General features: G+C 40.0%; 1 protein-coding gene across 1 annotated transcript in view; it reads right to left on the minus strand.

The window, feature by feature from the left end:
* The window catches only part of VXN (vexin), a 30,529-nt gene extending 10,931 nt beyond the window's left edge, over positions 1–19,598 (minus strand). The window contains exons 1-3 of the mRNA XM_007949725.1: positions 19,532–19,598; positions 15,861–15,916; positions 2,051–2,210 (exon numbers count right to left, since the gene is read on the minus strand). Coding sequence (XP_007947916.1) covers positions 2,051–2,210; positions 15,861–15,916; positions 19,532–19,598 — 283 coding nt within the window. The remainder of the gene's footprint in view (positions 1–2,050; positions 2,211–15,860; positions 15,917–19,531) is intronic.
* Positions 19,599–20,467: the final 869 nt, after the last annotated feature.

The following is a 20,467-nucleotide window of genomic DNA, read 5'->3' on the forward strand; positions in this document are numbered from 1 at the left end:
TTCCATAGGCATACCGCCTCGGAAACCCAAGGAGGGGTCACTATGATTTGGATCCGACTCGAGGGCAGTATGTTGCGTTGTCGTGCTACTCAATTCTGACTCATGGTGGCCCCACGTGTTAATGAGTAGAACGTCTCCGTAGGATTTTTCTTGGCTGTAATCTTAATGGAATCAGATCGCAGTGCCACTGAGTGGGTTCAAAGAGCCAATCTGTAGGTTAACAGTCAACCAAACCATTTGCACTATTTAGGGACATATGAAATGCCTGCAGCGCTCATTGGAACACAGATTGCTGGATCCCCACCCCAGAATTTCTGATTTAGTAGATCTGAATGGAACCCCAAATGCGTATTTCCAACAAGTACCCAGGTGATGCTGCTTCTGCTATTCAGGGGACCACACGTTGAGAACCCCCAAGTTAGATGATCTCTAGATCCTTGTTTCTCCTCATTTGGGAGCTTGCTATATACAGAAAGTCCCAGCCCCACCCAGTCCTATTGAATTAAAATCTGCATTTACACAAGATTCGCAGGTGATTTTTTAGCACATTAAAATTTGAGAAGCATGGCTTTAAATTTCCTTTATTATTTTATAGTGAAGAAAAATATTCCCTGTCCCTTTGTATCTTCCTATACATGTACACCTACCCACCTACTGTTGTTGTAGGTGCCATCATGTTGACTCTGACTCATAGTGACCCTGTGTACAACAGAACAAAACATTGCCGGGTCCTGCACCATTCTCACAATCGTTGCTATGCTTGAGCCCATTAGACAGGAAGTATTTTTTTCTTCACCTATATATAGACATAGAGAAAAACCTATCTCCTCTTAATTTGCATGTGACAGATTGTGGTTTTCCTAATGCTTTCACTCCCCATACATATGTATATATAATAGCTTAACTAGAGAATGTAGCTTGATTTATGCATTCTTTTAAGTAGGGTCATAAAAACAGGATCAAAGAAACTTTAGAAGTCTAGTCCAGCATCTAGGGGAGAGAGAGTGAGAAGAGGGATGGGCACTGGAGTCTTATTTCAGTTCTTGTAACATACAAACAACATGTCAAAACCCGAAGGCTTTGAGGACACCCCAGGCTTTTTGTTACGTAATTTTGGAGTTAAAATATGAATCATTTTAAGTTGTGGGGCACAACAGAAATAACCTAAAGCAGCAATTAGAGGCAAAATACAATTACAACTGGCTTTAGTGTGCTAGGCATAGATTCCTATTTATCTACTTAAGATGGAAGTCACTTTTATGATAGCATTGGAGGTAAAACTATAATGTTTTCAGTTTTCAAAAGAATTTGCCCCTCAGTTCTTTTTATAGCTTGTTAAAATAGCCTAAGTTATTCAAATTGAAAGTGATAAGATTTGAAAACGCCAAGTTTTGAAGAGCCTGTATAATTAAATTACATGGAGGCCCTAGGTAAGGCAAACAGTTAAAGTGCTCTGCTGCTGACTGAAAAGTTGGAAGTTCAAGTCCCGGCAGGGGCCCCTTGGAATAAAGGCCTAGTGATCTACTTAGGAAAAACCAGCCAGTGAAAACCTGTGGAGCACAGTTGTACTCAGACAGACAGGAGTCAAAGTTGACTCCAGGGCAACTGGTTTACTGGGGGAATACTCACATCCTCCCCCTCCCTCAGGTCTGTACAATAAATTCACCCTTCCTTTGCTTCATGAATCCTGTCCACACTGGCTAAAGGTTTTGCTCTCCTTGAGAGCATAATGATTTTCACCTCCGATTGGATACAGCACTGGTTCGTGTCCAGAATCGAGTCCTTGAGCTGTATGCAGTGAGTCTTACAGGTGGAGGGTGCAATGCGGAGCTGCTGTAGGAGAGGCTCAGAGCAGGTGCTTACAGAGCGTTTACTCGGGAGAAGTGTCATCCCCACAACACAGATGCTTTACTCACGTGGGGTGATTAAGGGCGCAGGGAGGGCAGATTCTGCCTGTGGCTGCTCTTTTTTTTTTTTTTTTTGTAATTGGCTGTAAGTGGGTAGCGTCCCCAGAAAGAGGTCCGTGGAACTAAGGCCAGGAGGAACTTACGAGGTCTGGCGGGATTTTTGGCGGAATGGGGTCCTTGCTGCCGCGCGTTCTGGAGCCTGCCGAACCTGCGGGCCTCGCTGTCGTGGCTATGGAGGCAGTCACTGCGGTGTGGCAGCAGCTCCAGAGGCCGGGGCGCATAGAGGTCCGACTCGATCACCACCTGAGGGGAGAAGGAGAGACAGTCTGATTACTCCTCTCCTCGAACCTCAGGACTGAAGTTTAAGGCTCAGGCCCACAGCTCTGCAGGTCAGAGTTGTGTTGACTGCATTTTTTGGCACTGTCTACTCTAGTGAACGCTAGAGGCAGTAGACAACTTGGGTAGGAAACTGCTAATAAACTAAAAAAATAAATAACCAAACTCACTGCCATGAAGTTGATTCCAACTCATAGCAACCCTCATTGGGTTTCTGAGGCCATAAATCTTTATGGAAGTAGATTGCCCTGTCTTCCATCAGTGGAGTGGCTGGTGGGTTTGAATAGCCAAGCTTCTAGTTAGCAGTCAAATACTTTAGGCACTGTGCCCCCAGAGCTCCTTATGCTAATAAACAGTGTTTTTTTTTTTTTCTTCTTCTTTTCTTTTTTTAATTAACTTCAGACAACCATGGTACAAGAAAATGATGCTTCTGTGGGTTCCTCAACAGCAGCGCCTCACAAAGTCAGGATCCAGAGTCACAGGGCAAAAATCAGGGCAGGTCACCTTCCTGGTGGCCCTACATATGGTTTGACAACAGGATAGAATATTTCTAGTGAGGAAATCATAGACTTACAGACTTTATAGGCAAGTAGAAGCCTTTCCTCACAAAGGGCAGCTTTTTGGGTGCTTTAGCTGAGAGAAGACCTGAGGGGGACTCAGGCCTAACTGATTCTTAGATTTTAAAAAGAAACTTCTGGGAAACAGAGTAGGCATGCTCCCTAAAGCTCACACTTCACTTCTTCCATGTGCCTTTGTATGATGAGACAATCACACACCATGTGTGATTTGGTAAGTGGGAACCACCGAGTACTAAATGGTAAGATGTTATTATGGATTGAATGATGTCCCTCAAAAGGATATGTTGAAAGAAAATAACAAATGCTAGCAAGGATGTGGGGAGATTGGGACTCTCATACACTGCTGGTGGGACTGCAAAATGATACAACCACTGTGGAAAGCAGTATGGTGATTCCTTAAAAAGGTGGAATTAGAAATATCATTTGACCCAGCAATCCCATTACTAGAAGAAGTTAGAGCCAGGGCAAGAACAGATATATGTACACCCATGTTTATCACAGCACTATTTACAATAGCAAAAAAGATGGAAACAACCTACATGCCCATCGACAGAAGAATGGATAACCAAACTATGGTACATACACACAATGGAATACTATGCAACACTGAAGAATAATGTAGAATCTGCAAAACACCGTATAACATAGATGAACTTGGAAGACATTATTGCTGAGTGAAATAAGTCAATCACAGAAGGACAAATATAGTATTAATTCATTATTGTAAAAAGTCCAGGAAAGGTTTATATATGGAAGCAGACTTTCTGTTTTGATTACCAGGGGTGGCAGGGAAGGGGAGGGAACAGTGTAAAAAAAAATGCACTGACCCATGTCACTGTCATTTTGTGTAGTTCACTGTACATAAATTATATTTCAATCAAATGTATTTTTTAAAAAAGATATGTTGAAGTTCTAACTCCTGTACCTATGAGTGACCTTGTTTGGAAATAGGTTAACATGAGGTCATACTGGAGGAGGGTGATTCCTAATCCTATCGAATAGAGATACACAGAGACAGAGACAATAGTGGCTGTGAAGACACATCTACATATCAAGGATTACCAACAATCATTGACCATCACCAGAAGCTAGGAGAGAGGCATGAGACTGACTCTTTCTCAGAGCCCTCAGAAGGAATCAACATGGCCAACATCCTGATTTCAAGATATTACCTTCCAGAACTATAAGGCAGTAAATTTGTACTCTTGTAAACCACCTAGTTTGTGGCATTTTGTTATGACAGTTTTAGGAAGCTAATACAGGTGTATGCTGAAGGATACATTTTGGATACTTCAATTACGCTGAGTAGCTGTTTTGGGAAGTACACTAAGAGGAATTTCCACTTTTAGATAGGACCCATCAAAATGGGCCTTGAAATGATGATTAAAATATGTAAGTCATTGAAATAATTCCAAAGTAAAAACTTGAGACAAGTAATATTGGATATTTTATCTTAATGTAGGGAGTCCATAGGAGTCTTAGTATGCTTTGGCTCATATCTTGCATATTTTCATTCATATCTAGGACACTGGTCTCATTCATTCTCATTTTCCTTATTTCCATGAAGCTTGTTAAAACCTTTAATCACACACTGCAGCTTCACTGAAGTTTGCTTGTTCTGTCCACAAATATCTGATGAGAACATGATCTGCCATATCCTGGATACACTGAGGGTCCTTTTGTGAGCAAGGGGACCCATCTCAGCCCTTACAGTCTAGCCTTGCACAAGTCTCCCTCAATTGTCCACATATAACTGTTGTGTTTGTTGCTTGTGGAAGATGCTGAAGCAAAACGATTGAGTTTTGTATGTGTTAACAGGGTGGTGTTTCAACTCAGTGCGGAAAGATTATATCTTTAATAAATATTGTTGGAAAAATGGGCCATGGGTGAAAATGGATCCCTATCCACACTTCTCACACCAAAATAAATACTGGATAGATGAAAGATTTGTATACAAAAAAAAGAGAGAGCCCACTAGAATAAGGAGTTCTGGCAGCAAAGTACCTAAGGCATTTGACTGCTAACCAGAGGCTGGCAGTTCAAATCCACCAGCCACTCTTTGGAAGGAAGATTGGGCAATTTACTTACATAGAGATGCCAGCTCAGAAACCCAAGGAGGGGTTGCTATGAGTTGAATCAACTTGACAGCAGTAAGTTTGGTTTGATTTGGTAGCATAGAATAGGATGAGTAAAACTTTTGCTAAACATTATGGGGAATTACCCTTACATGCAGAGAACTTTTACAAATCAATAAAGAGGGAAAAATAAATAAATAAAGGGGACAAAATATGAATAGGTGATTTTTTTTCTTTTAGCATTTTGTGATTTAGGTGAAAGTTTATAGAGCAATTCAGTTTTCCATTCAACAATTGGTACATATTTCGTTTCATGCCATTGATTGCAAACCCCACAATGTAATAGCACTTTTCCCATTTCTTCCCTGTGTTTTCCATTTCCATTCATCCTTCTTTCTTATCCCTTCCTACCTTCTAAACTTTGTCCTTGGGCAGATGATGCCCTTTTGATCTCGAATGGTTGATTGTTCTAAGGTGTGCTCCCCTGCCAGATGTTACGGTTCACCTTACGGGTTTGTCTATAGTTTGTCTGAAAGTTGAGCCAAGGGGGGAGAGCAGGTAAGTGCAAAATCAGACTTGAAGTATAACTAAAGACCATAGTTTCAGGGGTTCTCCACCATCTCTATACCAGTAAACCTGATCTTTATAATGATTCTGTGCTTTGTTCTATATTTTTCTCCCACTCTATCCAGGACCTTCTTATGTGATCACTTTCAGAATGGTCAGCAGTGGTGGCTGGGTACCATCTTGTTCTTCTGGTCTCAGGCCCATGGAGGCTGAGATTCATGTGGTCCATTACTCCTTTGGACTAATTGTTTCCATGTGTTTTGATTTTCTTCACTCTTCATTGCTTCAAACACGGAGAGACCAATAGTTGCATTTTACATGCCTACTCACAAGTTTTTAAGACCCTAGTCGCCACTCACCAAGGTAGGATATAGAGCATTGTCTTTATGGACTATGTTGTGCCAATTGATCTTGATATCCCTTGAGACTGTGGTCCTGAACCCCTAGGCCTAGTGACTCATTCCCTCAAGGTGTTTGGTAATAGCTAAGTTTCCATAACTTTGCCCCTGCATGCTCTACTATATTATTAGATATATTTGCAGCACATGTAATTACATATGTGGAAACAACCACTGTCAAACCTATATGTATTCATGGATATAGTCATTCGCCTTCCCATACCTGTTCAGCTTGTGTGTCTATCTATGTATCTACATGTAGGTTATTGTTATTACTGTTACTGCAGGATTGTATATGTAATAATATTTACCTCTTCTGCCTTTAACTCTTGTGTCCTCCCAGGATCTTCCTTCAGCATTTTGTGCTGTCCTTCTCTTTACTGTATATTGCCTCCTCTTTCCCCCAAGTTACTATTGTCTACCCTCTACTTAATGATTTACCCTCTTCCCCTCCCATCTCTAGTAACCATCAAAGAATGTTTCTTTCTGCACATAAACCTTTTCTTGACTTTTTATAATAGTGGTTTCATATATTTGTCCTTTTGTGATTGACTAATTTCACTCAGCATAATGTCCTCCAGGTTCTTCCATGTTATGAAGTATTTCTCAGATTCATCATTATTTTTTTTAACATTGTGTAGTATTCCATTATGTGTATGTACCATACTTTGTTTATCCATTTGTTCTGTTTACCTAGTGCCACTCTGACAAGAATATACCACAAATGGGATGGCTTTAACAAACAGGAGTTTATTCTCTTACAATTTGGAAGTTTTAAGTCCGAGTTCCAAATGCCAGGCTCTAGGGGCTGAGCGAAAGCCCCTCAACCTTGGGCTTCAGCTCTGCTTCCAGCTTCTGGCCCACTGAAGCTAGAGGCATTTCTTCACTCAGCTGCTGGCTACTGAGGCTGAGAAGCCCAAGGTTGACAAGGAAAAAGGCACAGTCCCCATGTTACTAAACCACACGGCAGGCCATTAATTTAAGTCCAGTGTAAGTCCTAAGGTGAGCAGAGCACGGCAGGCTGCTGAACAACGACACTGCTACATGCAGGGTCCAAGTGTGCTATAAACTAGAGACCATTCCCAAAGCTGCTTCTTATATATGGGAAGCAGACCACATACGCAAAGGCAGCTACTCAGCTGGAGTAGCTCCCCTACTCCTACCAGCTCCCACCATGGAGTTGATTGCCAGTCTCATCATGAGGAAGAGCTACCACCAGCTGTCCAGCCATTCAACCAGGCCCAGCCAAGTTGACACACAAACATAACTACCACACCATTCATATGTTAAATAGGCACTTAAATTGTTTCCATCTTTTTGCTCTTGTGAATAGTGCTGCAGTGAACATGGGTGTGCATGTATCTATTCATGTCATGGCTCTTGTTTCTCTAAGATACATACCTAGTAGTGGAACTGCTGGATCAAATAGTATTTCTATTTCCAACTTTTTAAGGAAGCCCCATACTGTTTTCCACAGTGGTTGATTCATTTTGTAGTCCCATCAGCAGTGTATAAGAATTCTAGTCTCTCCAAACCCTCTCAAGAATTTGTTGTTTTGTTTTTTGAACTTTGCTGTGAATGCTAGTGTGAGATGTTATCTTCTTATTATTTTGATTTGCATCTCTCTAATGCCTAATGATTGCAAACATGTCTTCATGTGCTTGTTGGCCTCCTGAATGTCTTTTTTGACAAAGTGTCTGTTCATGTCCTCCTGCCCATTTTTAAATTGGATTCTTTGTCTTTTTGTTGTGTAATGTTGAAGTTTTCAATAAATACTAGAGATTAGTTCCTTGTCTGATATGTCATTGCCAATTTTTTTCCCCAGTCCATAGGTTCTCTTTTTACTTTTGGTGAAATCTTTTGATGCACATAAGTGTTTAATTTTTAAGAGGTCCTAGTCATCTAGTCTGTCTTCTGCTGTTTGTGCACTTTTAGTTATGTGTGATAGTGTATTTATGCCTATGTTATGGCCACTAAATTTTCTAGTTTTTCTTTGATCATTATAGTTTTATATTTTACATGTGAACAGGAAATTTATAGTAGAAATACAAATAGTCAATGAACATGAAAAGTTGCTTGACAACTCATAATTAAATCAATGTAAGTTATAGCAATAACTTTCTTTTTCTCTTATTAGATTGGCAGTGAAGAAGAAGATGCCTCTGTTTGGGGTCAGGCAGACCAGGGTCAAACCCGAGTTGTGGCACTTAGTAGTTCTATGGGAAGGTGAAGTAGTTCCTTCACCCTTGCTGTCTTAGGCATAGTGTATGCCTGAGATTAAGTAGATTTGAGGACACAGCTTGCTTTCTTCTTTGGGCCACATATTTGCCTACAGTATCTGAGAGTGATTTCAAGTCTTCTGAAGGCCATCTATCCATGTCTCCCACAGAGTTGAATAAGAGAAGCTATTACTCTTTGCTTCAGACTATTCCTTTGCTTAGAAAATTAATGTATACCAAATTTGACTTTATCTTTGTCAGGATATGAACTCTTCCTTGGCCCATTTTAGGACCCAGACTCATTCATCTGTGCCTTTGGAGAAAATTGACTATAATTCAGGCACATTTAGGAGTCATCACTGGGACTGGAGAATGAGGTTGGGGGTGGTGGTGATGAGGTTAAGAGTAAGGAAGGGAAGGAGAACGAGGAGTTTGATGCTGGGGTTTTCCTTTCCCAGGTTAGCAAACTGCCTGCTGAAAGTAGGGAATGTACTAGTGCCACAAGTTTGTCTTGGTTCACTAGTGCTGCTATACCAGATATACCACAGATGCATGGTGCATTGTAGTAAATTACTTAGTATGGCTTTTCTACCCATAAGTCATTGTAAACTCAGTGGTGGAATGAGCAACTGAGGAGCTCCTGATTGTAAATGTTATCCACCTACGTTATTTCTATTGGGAGTGGCACAACCCAATGTTAGGGGAGGTTCACTCTCAGGTGCTTAGAATTCTGTTATGATTGGTTGGTTTGACCACTCTCCTGGGCTCAAAAGGAGGCCTCCTAGAGGCAGAACTCTCTCTGACTGCTGGTTGAGGAAGATGTGCTGCTGAAAGAGATACATGCTCCTGAAAGAGACATGTGCTGCTGAGTAAGACACAGAGGGACATGCACTAGTGGGGGAGAGACTGTGAGAGACTTGGCTGAGAGACGGCAGGCTGGGAGAGAGACTGCACATTTTTCCTGAACTTGAATTGTAACCTGGTGCTTCCCTAATAAACCTCACAATCTGTGAGTTCTGTGTGGCCACTGCAGTGAATTATCGAACCCAGGAGAGAGGTGGTGGTGCTTTGGGAGGAACAGTTGGTGAAAGGGCTGGAGGGAGGCAGCATGTCTGGCCTAGCAGGAATAGGCCTTGGGCTATTGATGGTGATTCTGTCTTCCTCTTGTGGGGTTCGAGGAGGTCAGAACATGTGGCCTCCTTGCCATTTTTGCACATGGCTTTAACAAACAGGAATTTATTCCCTCAGAGTTTAGGAGGCTAGAAGTCTGAGTTTAAAGTGTGAGCTCTAAGGGCTGAGTGAAGGCCCCTCGACCTTGGGCTGAGCTCTACCTTCTGTTCTAGACCCAACAGAGGCTTTTTCTGACTCATGCTGCTGCTGGCTGCTGAGGCTGATGAACCCAAGATCAACCAGTAAAATGGCACAATCCCAAGATAGACAGGCAACACGGCAGACCACTGGTTCAAGTCCGGGAACAATCCCAAGACTGGCAAGCAACATTGAGACAAACACTTGGCCAAATACAGGATCCAGATGGGAGAAAAGCTAGAGACCTTTGTCAAAGCTTTGGCTTATATACTGGAAGCAGGCCATGCCCCCAAAGACAGCTACTCAGTTGCTCACAGCAGATTCTAATGTGGAGTTGATTACCAACCTCATCATGGGGAATAACTATATCCAGCTACCCAGCCACTCAAAACCACAGCCCAGCTAAGTTGACATATAACCTTAACTACCACAAAACTGAATTCCAACAAATTGATGTTCCCCTACTGGTCTTAGAGAGGCCAGAGATAAGTAGAACAGGAGACATGGGCAAACACAAAAGCCCCAGGATTCCATCCACTGACATCTTCGATTCTCATGCCTGTTTGTCTGGCAGGCTAGGGGGCTGGTAAAAAAACTAAAACAAAACAAAAGGGGAAAAAACAAAAACAAAAACAAAAGTTGCCATCAAGTCGACTCCAACCCTAAAGGACAGAGTAGAACTGATCCATGGAGTTTCCAATGCTGTAACATCTATGGAAGTAGATCACCACATCCTTTTTCTATGGAGTGGATGGTGGATTCAAACCACTGACCTTTTGGTTAACAGCTGAGTGCTTAGACACTGCACCACCAGGGCTCCTTAGGGGGTTTGTAGGGAGTTAGAAAGATAGGCAAAAGACCCAGGTGAAGGAATAGCATCATGATATGGGGCTAAAGGAATCTCTAGAAATCTTCTATTATGTTTCACATAAGGAAACATGGGTCCAGAGAGGCTACATGACTTACTCAAGGTCACAGTGCTATGAGGGGCAGTGCCAGAACTAGGAGAGTGGCTCCTCAACTCCCAAATGAGTGCTTTTTCTAACACTCATAGACGTGCCTACATCCAGTTAAGAATTTCAAGTGCTGACTTCTTAGCACATTTTAATAAATCAGGAGATCACCAGACAAACCCCTCCTCCAAAAGACTGTAATCTGGAGAGACTGTCACATTTGTAATCTAATTTCTCCATTTTTCCTAGTAATGTCCCACTGCTTATTATGAAAGGGGCCAGGACTCATGGCTCCATTATGCTGCCAAGCTTAACTGACCCATACTTTTTGCCTATGTTTATTCCCTTGAGTCACTCCTGTGATGTCAGTGGGCCTCAGAATGATCAGGCCAATAAAACTGAAAGAACAAAAACAAAAAAAGCAAAGGCAGACTGGAGAGATTGAGACTATCTAGAGAAGGAACAGTGTGTGGCTATTCCCTGAGTCCAGAGGAAAGAATAACTCAAGATGAGTCCATAAGAGAAAGGAGTAAGACCAACACTTAAGGTGGTTCAGAGAGGAAAGAGACATGTAGAGGAAAAAAGCTGACCTTCCTTATGGTAGGCCACGGGGTTGGAATAAATCCAAATAAGAATTTGGCACCAAAGAGGGTTATAAACATTGGTACATTAGACCAGTTGCAAAATATGAAAGATTTTCCTGGGCAGGATAGCCAATCACAATTGCTTTCAGGCTGCCAAAATAGAGAAGACAAAAAGGAACTCAAGTGGAAGCAAAATACCACTTGCATAAGGACACAAGATATTACAGAGGGTTCTTTCCTCTTTGGGATTCCCTTTCCCTATTTATAAAATAAGGGCATTGAATTAAGAGACTTTTGTCCCTTCTAGTTTAAATTGTCTGTGTGGCTGGGACTGAGTTTTACAAGTAGAGGATGAATTAGGCTAACTAGTTAGGGAAAATCAGGTCAAAAGGCTGGACAGTGTTACTAAGATGTTCCACCTGGAAGAAAATTGAATATTTGAAGATAAGAGCTGATTTTTTAAAATAAAAATTTTAATCCAATTTTTTGATCACAAGCAATTTTGTATGTATTCATATATTCAAATCACTTTTTTTCTCTAAATAAAAATATTTTCAAGTGCAGAAACCATAAACCATAAATATGTCTTTCTCAAAAATTTCTACTCCTAGGAGGCTTGAGAACATGCTTCAAAGTACCCCCCTGAAAGCAAGAGTCTTTTTAAAAAATCTTAGCAATTCTTAATTTTGTGTTCCTCAATAAGTCAGTATGTAATTTTTTTTTTTTTAATAGCATTTTATTCCCCAAGTGTTGAAGTAAGCTGGGTATTACAGAAGGCTGTGATCCATGTCCCAGTGGCTTTACGTATCTCATACTCTTATGGTTTCATGTCCACCACTGAGAGTTGTGTCTTTTGTTTGGGTTCTAAATCCCATGAGAATTTTCTTCCCTAAAGCCTTCTTTAATTACTGCAAAGTATAATGATTTCGTTGCTTTCATCATCATCTCTCTGTCCTTGTAAAACCAGTTGGTGTTTGGGTAAGGAGTGATTTAGACATATGGAGGGGAGTGTTGTTTAAGATTAGGAAGTCAAGGCAAGAACTTGGTTGATGCATAATGTGGATGAACTTGGAGGACATTATGCTGAATGAAATAAGTCAATCACAGAAGGACTAATATTGTATTAATTCATTATTGTAAAAAGATAAAGAAAGCTTTATATGTGGATAGAAGGAAACTTTCTTTGTTGGTTACTAGGGATGGGAGGGGAGGGGAGAGAAAATTGCTAGATAGGTGTATATATATATATATATATATATATATATATATATATATACCAAAGATTATTAGTTGTTACCAGGCATAGAAGGGAGGGAGAAAGGGGAAGCTTTGTTTGTGGGGCATTGAGTTTATGCTAATGGTGGTAGAACACTTTGGAAAAGGGTAGCAATAATAGTGGCACAACATGAAAAATGTCATCAATGTCCCTGAGCTGTAAACGTGGAAATTATATTGGTTAATGTCTTGATGTGTATGTTTTCATGACAATCAAAGTAAATGAGTTAAAAAAAGAAAAAAGAACTTGGTTGAGAAGTAAATATTCCTAAGAGATCTTCCTTACATCATGAATGACTTGTAGTTCCTCAAATTTAGAGTAAAGCCAAACTCAAACCTTTGACTGAAGGACCAAGGGATCTGTTGTGAAACTTAATTACTCGAAATGATCTACAAACAACTCCTTTCTTTTCCATCATTGAGCAAATTTCACTGTTGCATCTCAAAAGTTAGGAGCATTTTTCTCCTAGATTGTGGCCTTCAGTTTTCAGGAATCATTATAAAGCTCAGAATTTCTTGTCTCATAACCAAGACATTTTCTATCCATTAAAAGCCTTTCTCTTTCTTCATACATAAATGCCTTCAAGAATCCTTGAAAAGGATATACAACTAACAAAAAATGAGCAAAAGCCATGAGTAAGAAACCCATAGGAAAAAATATTGAAATAATCAATAAATCTATAAAAAGTTGAAGAATTACAGAAAGGTAAATTAAAACAAAATGATATTTTTATCATATTGTTAAAGATTAACAAGATTGATATCATACAATATTGACTAGAGTGTTCTGAACAAGATACTTGAAACATAGGAATTTGGCAAAGACTGTATTTTTTTTTTTTTTAAGATTCATATCCTCTGACCCAGCATTTCCATATCTGCAAATTTATCCTCAAAAGATTTTGCATAAGAGCATAAACGTATATTTAGGAATATTTCTTGTGACATTGTTTATAATAGAAAAAAATGGAGAAATCCCATTTAATGATAATTTGGTTAAATAATGTATCTAGAAACCTTATGATTTGGTTTGGATAAATAAGTACATTCATACAATGGCATGCCCCTATAAAGAATGGTTGATCCATATATACTAACTGGTATGGAAAGAGTCAAGACAATTAAGTGAAAAAAGCAAATTGCAAAACAGTATGCATCTAACAATGAAACATAATAAATAATTACATGTTATTATATGAGAAATTTTCACTTAAAAAACACCAGTGTTTACTGAATGCTAAGTATGTGAGAGGCTCTGGTCTAAGCACTTTACATGTCTTAAGTCATTTGCTTTTTCCAATGGCTCTTGATATATGTACTTTTATTATCCCCATTTTCATATAAGGAGTCAATTCCCTGAATGGTTAGGCAACTTGTCCAAGGTCATGAAGGTAGGAATTAGTAGAACTGGGATTTCAATCCGGGAAGTTTGACTCTTTAGGAGAAAGACTTAGTGATCTGCTTCTGTGAAGATTACAGCCTAGAAAACCCTATGTGCCATTCTACTCTGTCACATGGGGGTGCTATCAGTTGGAATCAACTTGATGGTACCTGACAAAAACAACAATTTGACTCTAAAGTCTATATATTTAACCACTATGCTCTGAGCATCTCAGGGTCTGGCTGCTCACCAGAAAGTTGGTAGTTCAATCCCACCAGTTGCTCTGCAGAAGGAAGATAAGGCAATCTACTTCCATAAAGATTTACAGTGTTGAAAGCACAATGGGGGTTTGCTATGAGTCAGAATCAGCTTGATGGCAGTGGGTTTGGTATATGTACACACACACACACACACACACATATGTATCTTTGTAATGTTTAAAATTTTATAATGGACATGTACTGCTTTTGCAATTTAAAAAGTAATAGCTGTGTTAAAAACAACAAAGCCAAAACCCTCTCATTCCCAGGAAAGTGGTTTTAAAATTGTTTTTTAAAAATGGAGAGTAGGTTTTTAAAAATCTCAGGACCATGGTCTCAGGAGACATCAAGCTCAATTGGTATAGCATACTACGTAAAAACATTGTTCTACATCCTACTTTGGTGAGTAGCTACTTGGGCCTTAAAAGCTTGCAAGTGGCCATCTAAGATGAAACAATTGGTCTCTTCTAGTCCAGAGCAAAGAATGAAGAAAATTAAAGACACATGGAAACAATTAGTCCAAAGGGACTAGTGGGCCATGGTAACCTCAACCTACATGACCCTGAGATCAGAAAAACTAGATGGTGCTCAGCCGCCACTGTTAACCGCTCAGAAAAGAGTCAAAATAGGAGATCCTGGATAGAGTGGGAGTGGAACCAAACTCAAAATCATAAAAAAGACCAGGTTTACTGGTCTGATAGAAACTGGTGAAACCCCTAAAGCTATGTACCCTAGTCACCCTTTGGGCCTAGACTTGAACTCATTCCCATGGCTTACAGCCACAAAATGGACAGGCCTATAAGGTGAACTTTTACACCAGGTAGGTGCACTCCTTAGAGCTATCAGCCATGGAAGATCAGAAGAGCAGCATTTGCACAGGGAGATAGCTCAGAGGGCAGGAATGCATAAAAAAGGACACAGGGCAAAGATAACCGCAAGGAGGAACTGGGAGGAGAGCTGTTACATTGTGGGGATTGCAATCAATGTCATGAAACAAAATATGTATGAACTGTGAATGGAAAATGACTTTGCTTTGTAAACTTTCACTTAAATCACAATTAAAAACAAGCAAACAAACAAACAAGTTACCTGAAAAATCAAAATGATAGTCTATGAAAAGTTATGATGGAGAGAAGTGCAAACAAACTCCAGTATAATCAAGAGGAAATAATTTCACAGTTGACCTTTTAAAATAAAGTGCAGAGATGAATCAAAAGCATCTATAAAAATAATTTTGTATATAAAATGAGAAATGCACAGCACCATCAGGTTATAAAGACATGTAAATTAATTTTCAGGCAATATATTTGCTTATTAAAGCAGCAAAACATAGTACAGAAAAAAGAGATGAAAACCAATGTCGGTAAAGTTGTAGATACACAGGTAGTGTTGCCAGAAGCCCTAGAATTGTTCAGAACTCTGGAAAGCAGTCTGGCAATATGGGACAAAGCTGTAAGTAGAAAAAATTTTAAAACATCACTATTCTATCTTCTGTATCTAGCACAGTGTCTCATGAATAGTAGAAACACAAATATCTGAGGAATGAATGAATGAATGAAACTATTCTCATTTCACTTATCTGAGGCCTATACACCAAGGAATTAACCCAAAAGAAAATTATAGTATTTTGAACAAGTAAGTTCATTGCAAATATTACTTATAAGAGTGAAAAAATGGAATATTACAAACACCATCAGTAGGAGAATACCTAAGTAGGAATGGTATATCCACATTGTAGACTGTTTAAACAAGAAAGAAATGTATGTATAAAATGAGATTTGCACTCTCTGCTTGAGAAAAATGGAAGAGGTCCAATTCAGGACTGTTTGGTTGATATTTATGAATTCCTTCGGTTAGTGAAGGATAGAGAGTGGAGTGTAGCCAGAAGCATATAGGAACTAGAAAGCCCTCTTGATTACTGACAGCAGGGTGGAGAAAGGAAAGCAGCTGGGCTTTTTTTTTTTTTTTTTTTGTCCAATGAAAGTCAGTCAAAGGAGATGAAAATTGAAGTTCCCTTACATTTTTGCTCAGGAGGTGTTGAGAGCTTTTGACTCTTCTTCTGGCTGGACTGGGAGCTGAAAAGAGAGATAAAGACATGGTATTAAAGAACACCATGGGGTCAGTGTAGCTGCAGAAACAATGCTGAGATGGTTTTGGGCCTGTAGTAGGCAGGGTCATAGAGAAGGCAGAGCAGGAAGAAGAGGCAGAGTTCAATTACACTTTAAGATGTTACTTAGCTGGTAAATGTGAGTATTTAGTTGAAAATGGAGACACCCAGTCATCTTTTTTCCACATAGCTGCTAGAATGATCTACCTAGAGCTGAAACCCCACTATGTCACTGCACTGCTTAAACTTGACATGAGTGACTTATTTCACATGTCAGACAAGCGATCAGATGAGTGTTGTTGTCATCTGCCTGCAAATACCTGCCACTAGAAGTCCCAGAGTATAGTTTGCCAGGGCTCCAACTCTGTTTGCTTAGATGTGAATCCTAATGGACCACTTGCCAGCTGTGTGATTGGGTGACCTATTCAACCTCTTTCACCCTCATTCTCCTCATCTGTAAGGTAGGGATAATAATGGCACCTATCTCAGGGACTGTGGCAAGGATTAAAAGAACTAACCTTTATAAAAACCGTAGGCCCAGTGCCATATAGAGTAAGTGTCCAGAAAGTGGTGATGGTGGTTATTATTTTCCTGTAGGATAAAGGTGGGCAGAAGCAGTAAGTGCTGACTCCCAGAGACTGCAGCACTCAGTTAAGACTGCTCTTCCAGGAGCTTTCCTCTCTTCCTCCCATTGCTCCCTTGCTCACCTGGCCACCCTCTCTCATGGTTATTGTGTATCAGGGCTGATCCCCAGGGGACTTATTTTGAATGCTATGGTACTGTTCACCCTAGAATTAGACCTACTCTAGTGTGCCTCAGGAAATAACATCTGGTACAACTTCTTAGTAAAACCACAGTTCTCATCTGTATTTACCACGAATTGCAGTCTATACAATCTTTCCTTTAAAGAGCTCTCTCTTTCTCTAGAAGGTGAAAATACATAATTTTCCTCAGGTAAGTCTTGGTCTTTATCTTGTACCTTAAAAATACTTAAGAAACACTGTAACATTTACTGTTGCCATATTGTTGTGGGGTATTAAGACGTTTCCGTTAAAAAAAATGTAGATAAAAAGTTGAACCTAATGTATGTGTGCTTATGTTGGAAAAGGGGCACTGAGAACCTTGATGTCTTAGGAGAAGGCAAGATGAGGCAAAGCAAGAAGTGGAAAGAGGTGGACTTCATCCATTTATGATAATGTGATAATAACCTGCAAATACTCCTTCTCTAGAGGACATCTTCCTGCCTGGTCAAATGCCCGTGAATACCCATGAGCACTAGGTTTAATAGATGACCATGAATGAAAATGAGAATAAAGGAATATATATAGGATAAAATATTCATTTTTGATTGAACATAACTGATGTAAACACAGATTAAAAATAGAAATCACTTTGTAAGTGATATATTTAATGGTGCTTACTACATGCAAGGTACTGTTCTAGAAGTTTTATATATTAACTCATTTTTTCCTCATAGTAACCCTGGGAGTCAGGTTCTGTTTCTCCCTTTTATAGAAGCAAAAACTCAACCCCAGAGAGGTTGAGTAACTTGCCCAATGTCACACAGCTGTTCCTTAAGACTATGCTAAATAAGTACAGCCAAAGGTCCTTTTTGAACAGTTTTATTTAAGTAAGTGTGACATTGCATCTGAATTACATAAGTTTTTAATTAAAAGGGGCCCTAAAACTTTGACTTTTCCACTTTAAGATTTTTGAAATGGATAAAATTAAAGACAAATTAATACTTTCAATTTTGCTTCAAAATTTTTTTCCTCATATAACAGAAGTGAAAAATTAGAGGTAAAGGTGAGGCCTCCTTTCTACTTTCCCCTAATTCCACTTCCTTCCCTCCCAGGGCCTCCTGACATCCTCAATTCTGTGTCTTTCCAGTCTATGTTTTCATGCTTTTTACATATATGTATCCAGAAACAATATATAGCAATGTTTTGTGTCCAAAGTTACACAAATGTTATCATATATATATATATATATATATATATATATAATCTTTCAGCCTGATTTTTTCACTCAACAGTATGCTCTTGAGATCTATGTGTGTCCATAGACATAGATCTGGTTCATTCTTCCTGATAACTGTGAAGTATTCCATAGTTATGACAACACCCTGTTTTATCCATTCTCTTCTTAACTGATATTTAGGTTTGTTTTTTTCAATTTTTCCCTTTTAGAATCAGTGCCCCATGAACACTCATGTGTCTGAATTTCCCTGGGCTATTTATCAAAACAAGGAGCTCTGGTGGCACAGTGGTTAAAGCATTTGGTTGTTAATAAAAAAATCAGTGATTGGAATCCATTAGGTGCTCTATGGGAGAAAGATGAGGCAGCCTATTTCTGTAAAGATTACAATCTTGGAAACCCTATGTATGGGGCAGTTCTACTCTGTCCTATAGGGTCACTATGAGTTGGAATTGACTCCATGGCAATGGGTTTGAGTTTTTTAAAATTTATCCAAAAGTAGCACTGTTTGGTCAGAGGTCATCTTGGAGTTTCTAGACTATTTTGGACTTTTTAAGAGTCCCTAGAGAGAATTTCAACTCCTGCACATAGGCAGGCACCTAGCTTCTTTTTCTCTTTCTCTCTCTGGCAATAGATGTCTAAAGCTTAATTTATGTTCTTCTGTACATCTCTTTGTGACCAGGCTCAGAGGCGTCCCCTCCCCTCAGCAATGGCTCTGTTGGTGGCTGATACTAGAGGGAGAAAGAAAGGAATTCTTTGAATGGGGAGTCACAACACCAGCAAACATCCAACCCACTTCATTCATGCCTGACAATGAGACCAGGGGCTAAGCCAAGTCACAGGCTCTCTGGGGAAGACAGGTCTGCAGGGCAAGGATGGAGAGAGGACTACCTTTAGAGGGGCAAAGGAACTTTCCAGAACCAGGCCCTTGGAGTCCACATTCAAAGCCCCTTCCTGAGACTGGACACAGTTCACCAGTGAGCACAAGGACTTATAAATTAAGAGTCTCCCATCACACTTTTCTGGTGGCTCTAGTTCCAGGTTAAGTTTGGGAGGGTGGCTCTGAGGTTCTGTGGACAGGCTGAACTGGGGTCAGAGGACAACCTGACTGCTTCTTTTGACTTCAGGCCACTGCTGGGAGGATTTCTCCTCACATTACATGGCAGTGTTTGGAATCATACTTTGAGCCAGCTGGTTCTCATTTCAGAAACCACTTGCCACTGGAGAAAATGAAAGACCCTATCTGGCTGCTCTGGGAAATTTGTTTTCTTCTCTGTTTCCTGAAACAATGGCTTGCTGTCACTTTCACAGTTTGCTGTCACTACTGGTATACTGGGTTGCTGACATTGAATGAAGTGAAACAGGGACCATTTTCCTCAGATGGATTATTTCTCAATGATTGATGTTTATCTAACTGCCTCCTTTTCAGAGAAAAAAATGAAAAAAAAAAAAAAGAAGAAGAAAAATCGAACCACCAAAACAGAGAACCCGTCAGCTCTCAGAACCCTGAGACTAACACGCAGTAAAACAGTGTGGGATTATCCTGAGCCTCCTGCATACTATGTAGTCACATCCAAGGAGCATAGTCAAGGGCAATTTTACTCACCCTTGGAAGGAATCACGGTGGTGAAAACTTCTATATTCTCGTCACTGCAGCTGTAAATCTGATGCATCGTGCCCTCTGTCTCTCCCCAAAGTGCTGGGAACGGGGGACCTCGTTCTGAAGCCCTAGTCGAGAGGTTTCCTAATCCAATCTGGCTCGGGGATCATTGTGCAGGCCACAAAAGACAGGCTCAGCTCTGATCTCATCTCATTCCAGAGTCTTCACTGCAACATTTTCTAATCCCATCTGTCTTTTTTTTTTTTTTCTTTCTGTGAATCCTATTATTGCAAACCTTTGATTGAGCGTGGAGGCTTAGTCCCCTCCCATACTAGGAGGTATTTAACATTTTTATTTTGCCGTGTCTGCCGCAGTGAATTTGGAAGTCTTTTGTCAAGTGATGATGAAGTGAAATCGCCTACTCGGGTAGCGCCCAGCCTGGCTGGAGAAGTCTGACAAGAAGGAAACGTGACTTTTGGTTACCAGCAATTCTCATTTCAATTTTTTTTTTTTTTTTTCTCCCTATTTTGCCTTCTTCCAGGAGAACTTGGCTTCCTTCAAAGTTTCTATTTTAAACAAAAAGACTGTTTCTCCCGAATGTGTTTGCTTCATGTCAGTACATGACAAGGATGACATTTCTAGCAGGCCATGCTTTTGTCATTCCCTTGTTTAGTCTTTAGGTGCTTACAGATATCTGGTACAGGCATGCCTGTGCACTTGAGGTGCCCAACTATAGGAAGTTATATTTGTATTACTCTAAGTACCATAATAAGGATCATCCTATATATTTATTGGGAGCTCTGATGGCGTAGTGCCTAAGGTATTTGACTGCTAACCAGAAGGCTGGCAGTTCAAGCCCACAAGCCACTCCTCAGAAGGAAGGTTGGGGCAATCTACTTCCGTAGTGATACTGCCTCGGAAACCCAAGGAGGGGTTGCTATG

The sequence above is a fragment of the Orycteropus afer genome, unplaced genomic scaffold, assembly GCF_000298275.1.
Source record: "Orycteropus afer afer isolate SDZICR_OR568_19922 unplaced genomic scaffold, OryAfe1.0 scaffold00252, whole genome shotgun sequence".
NCBI lineage: Eukaryota > Metazoa > Chordata > Mammalia > Tubulidentata > Orycteropodidae > Orycteropus > Orycteropus afer.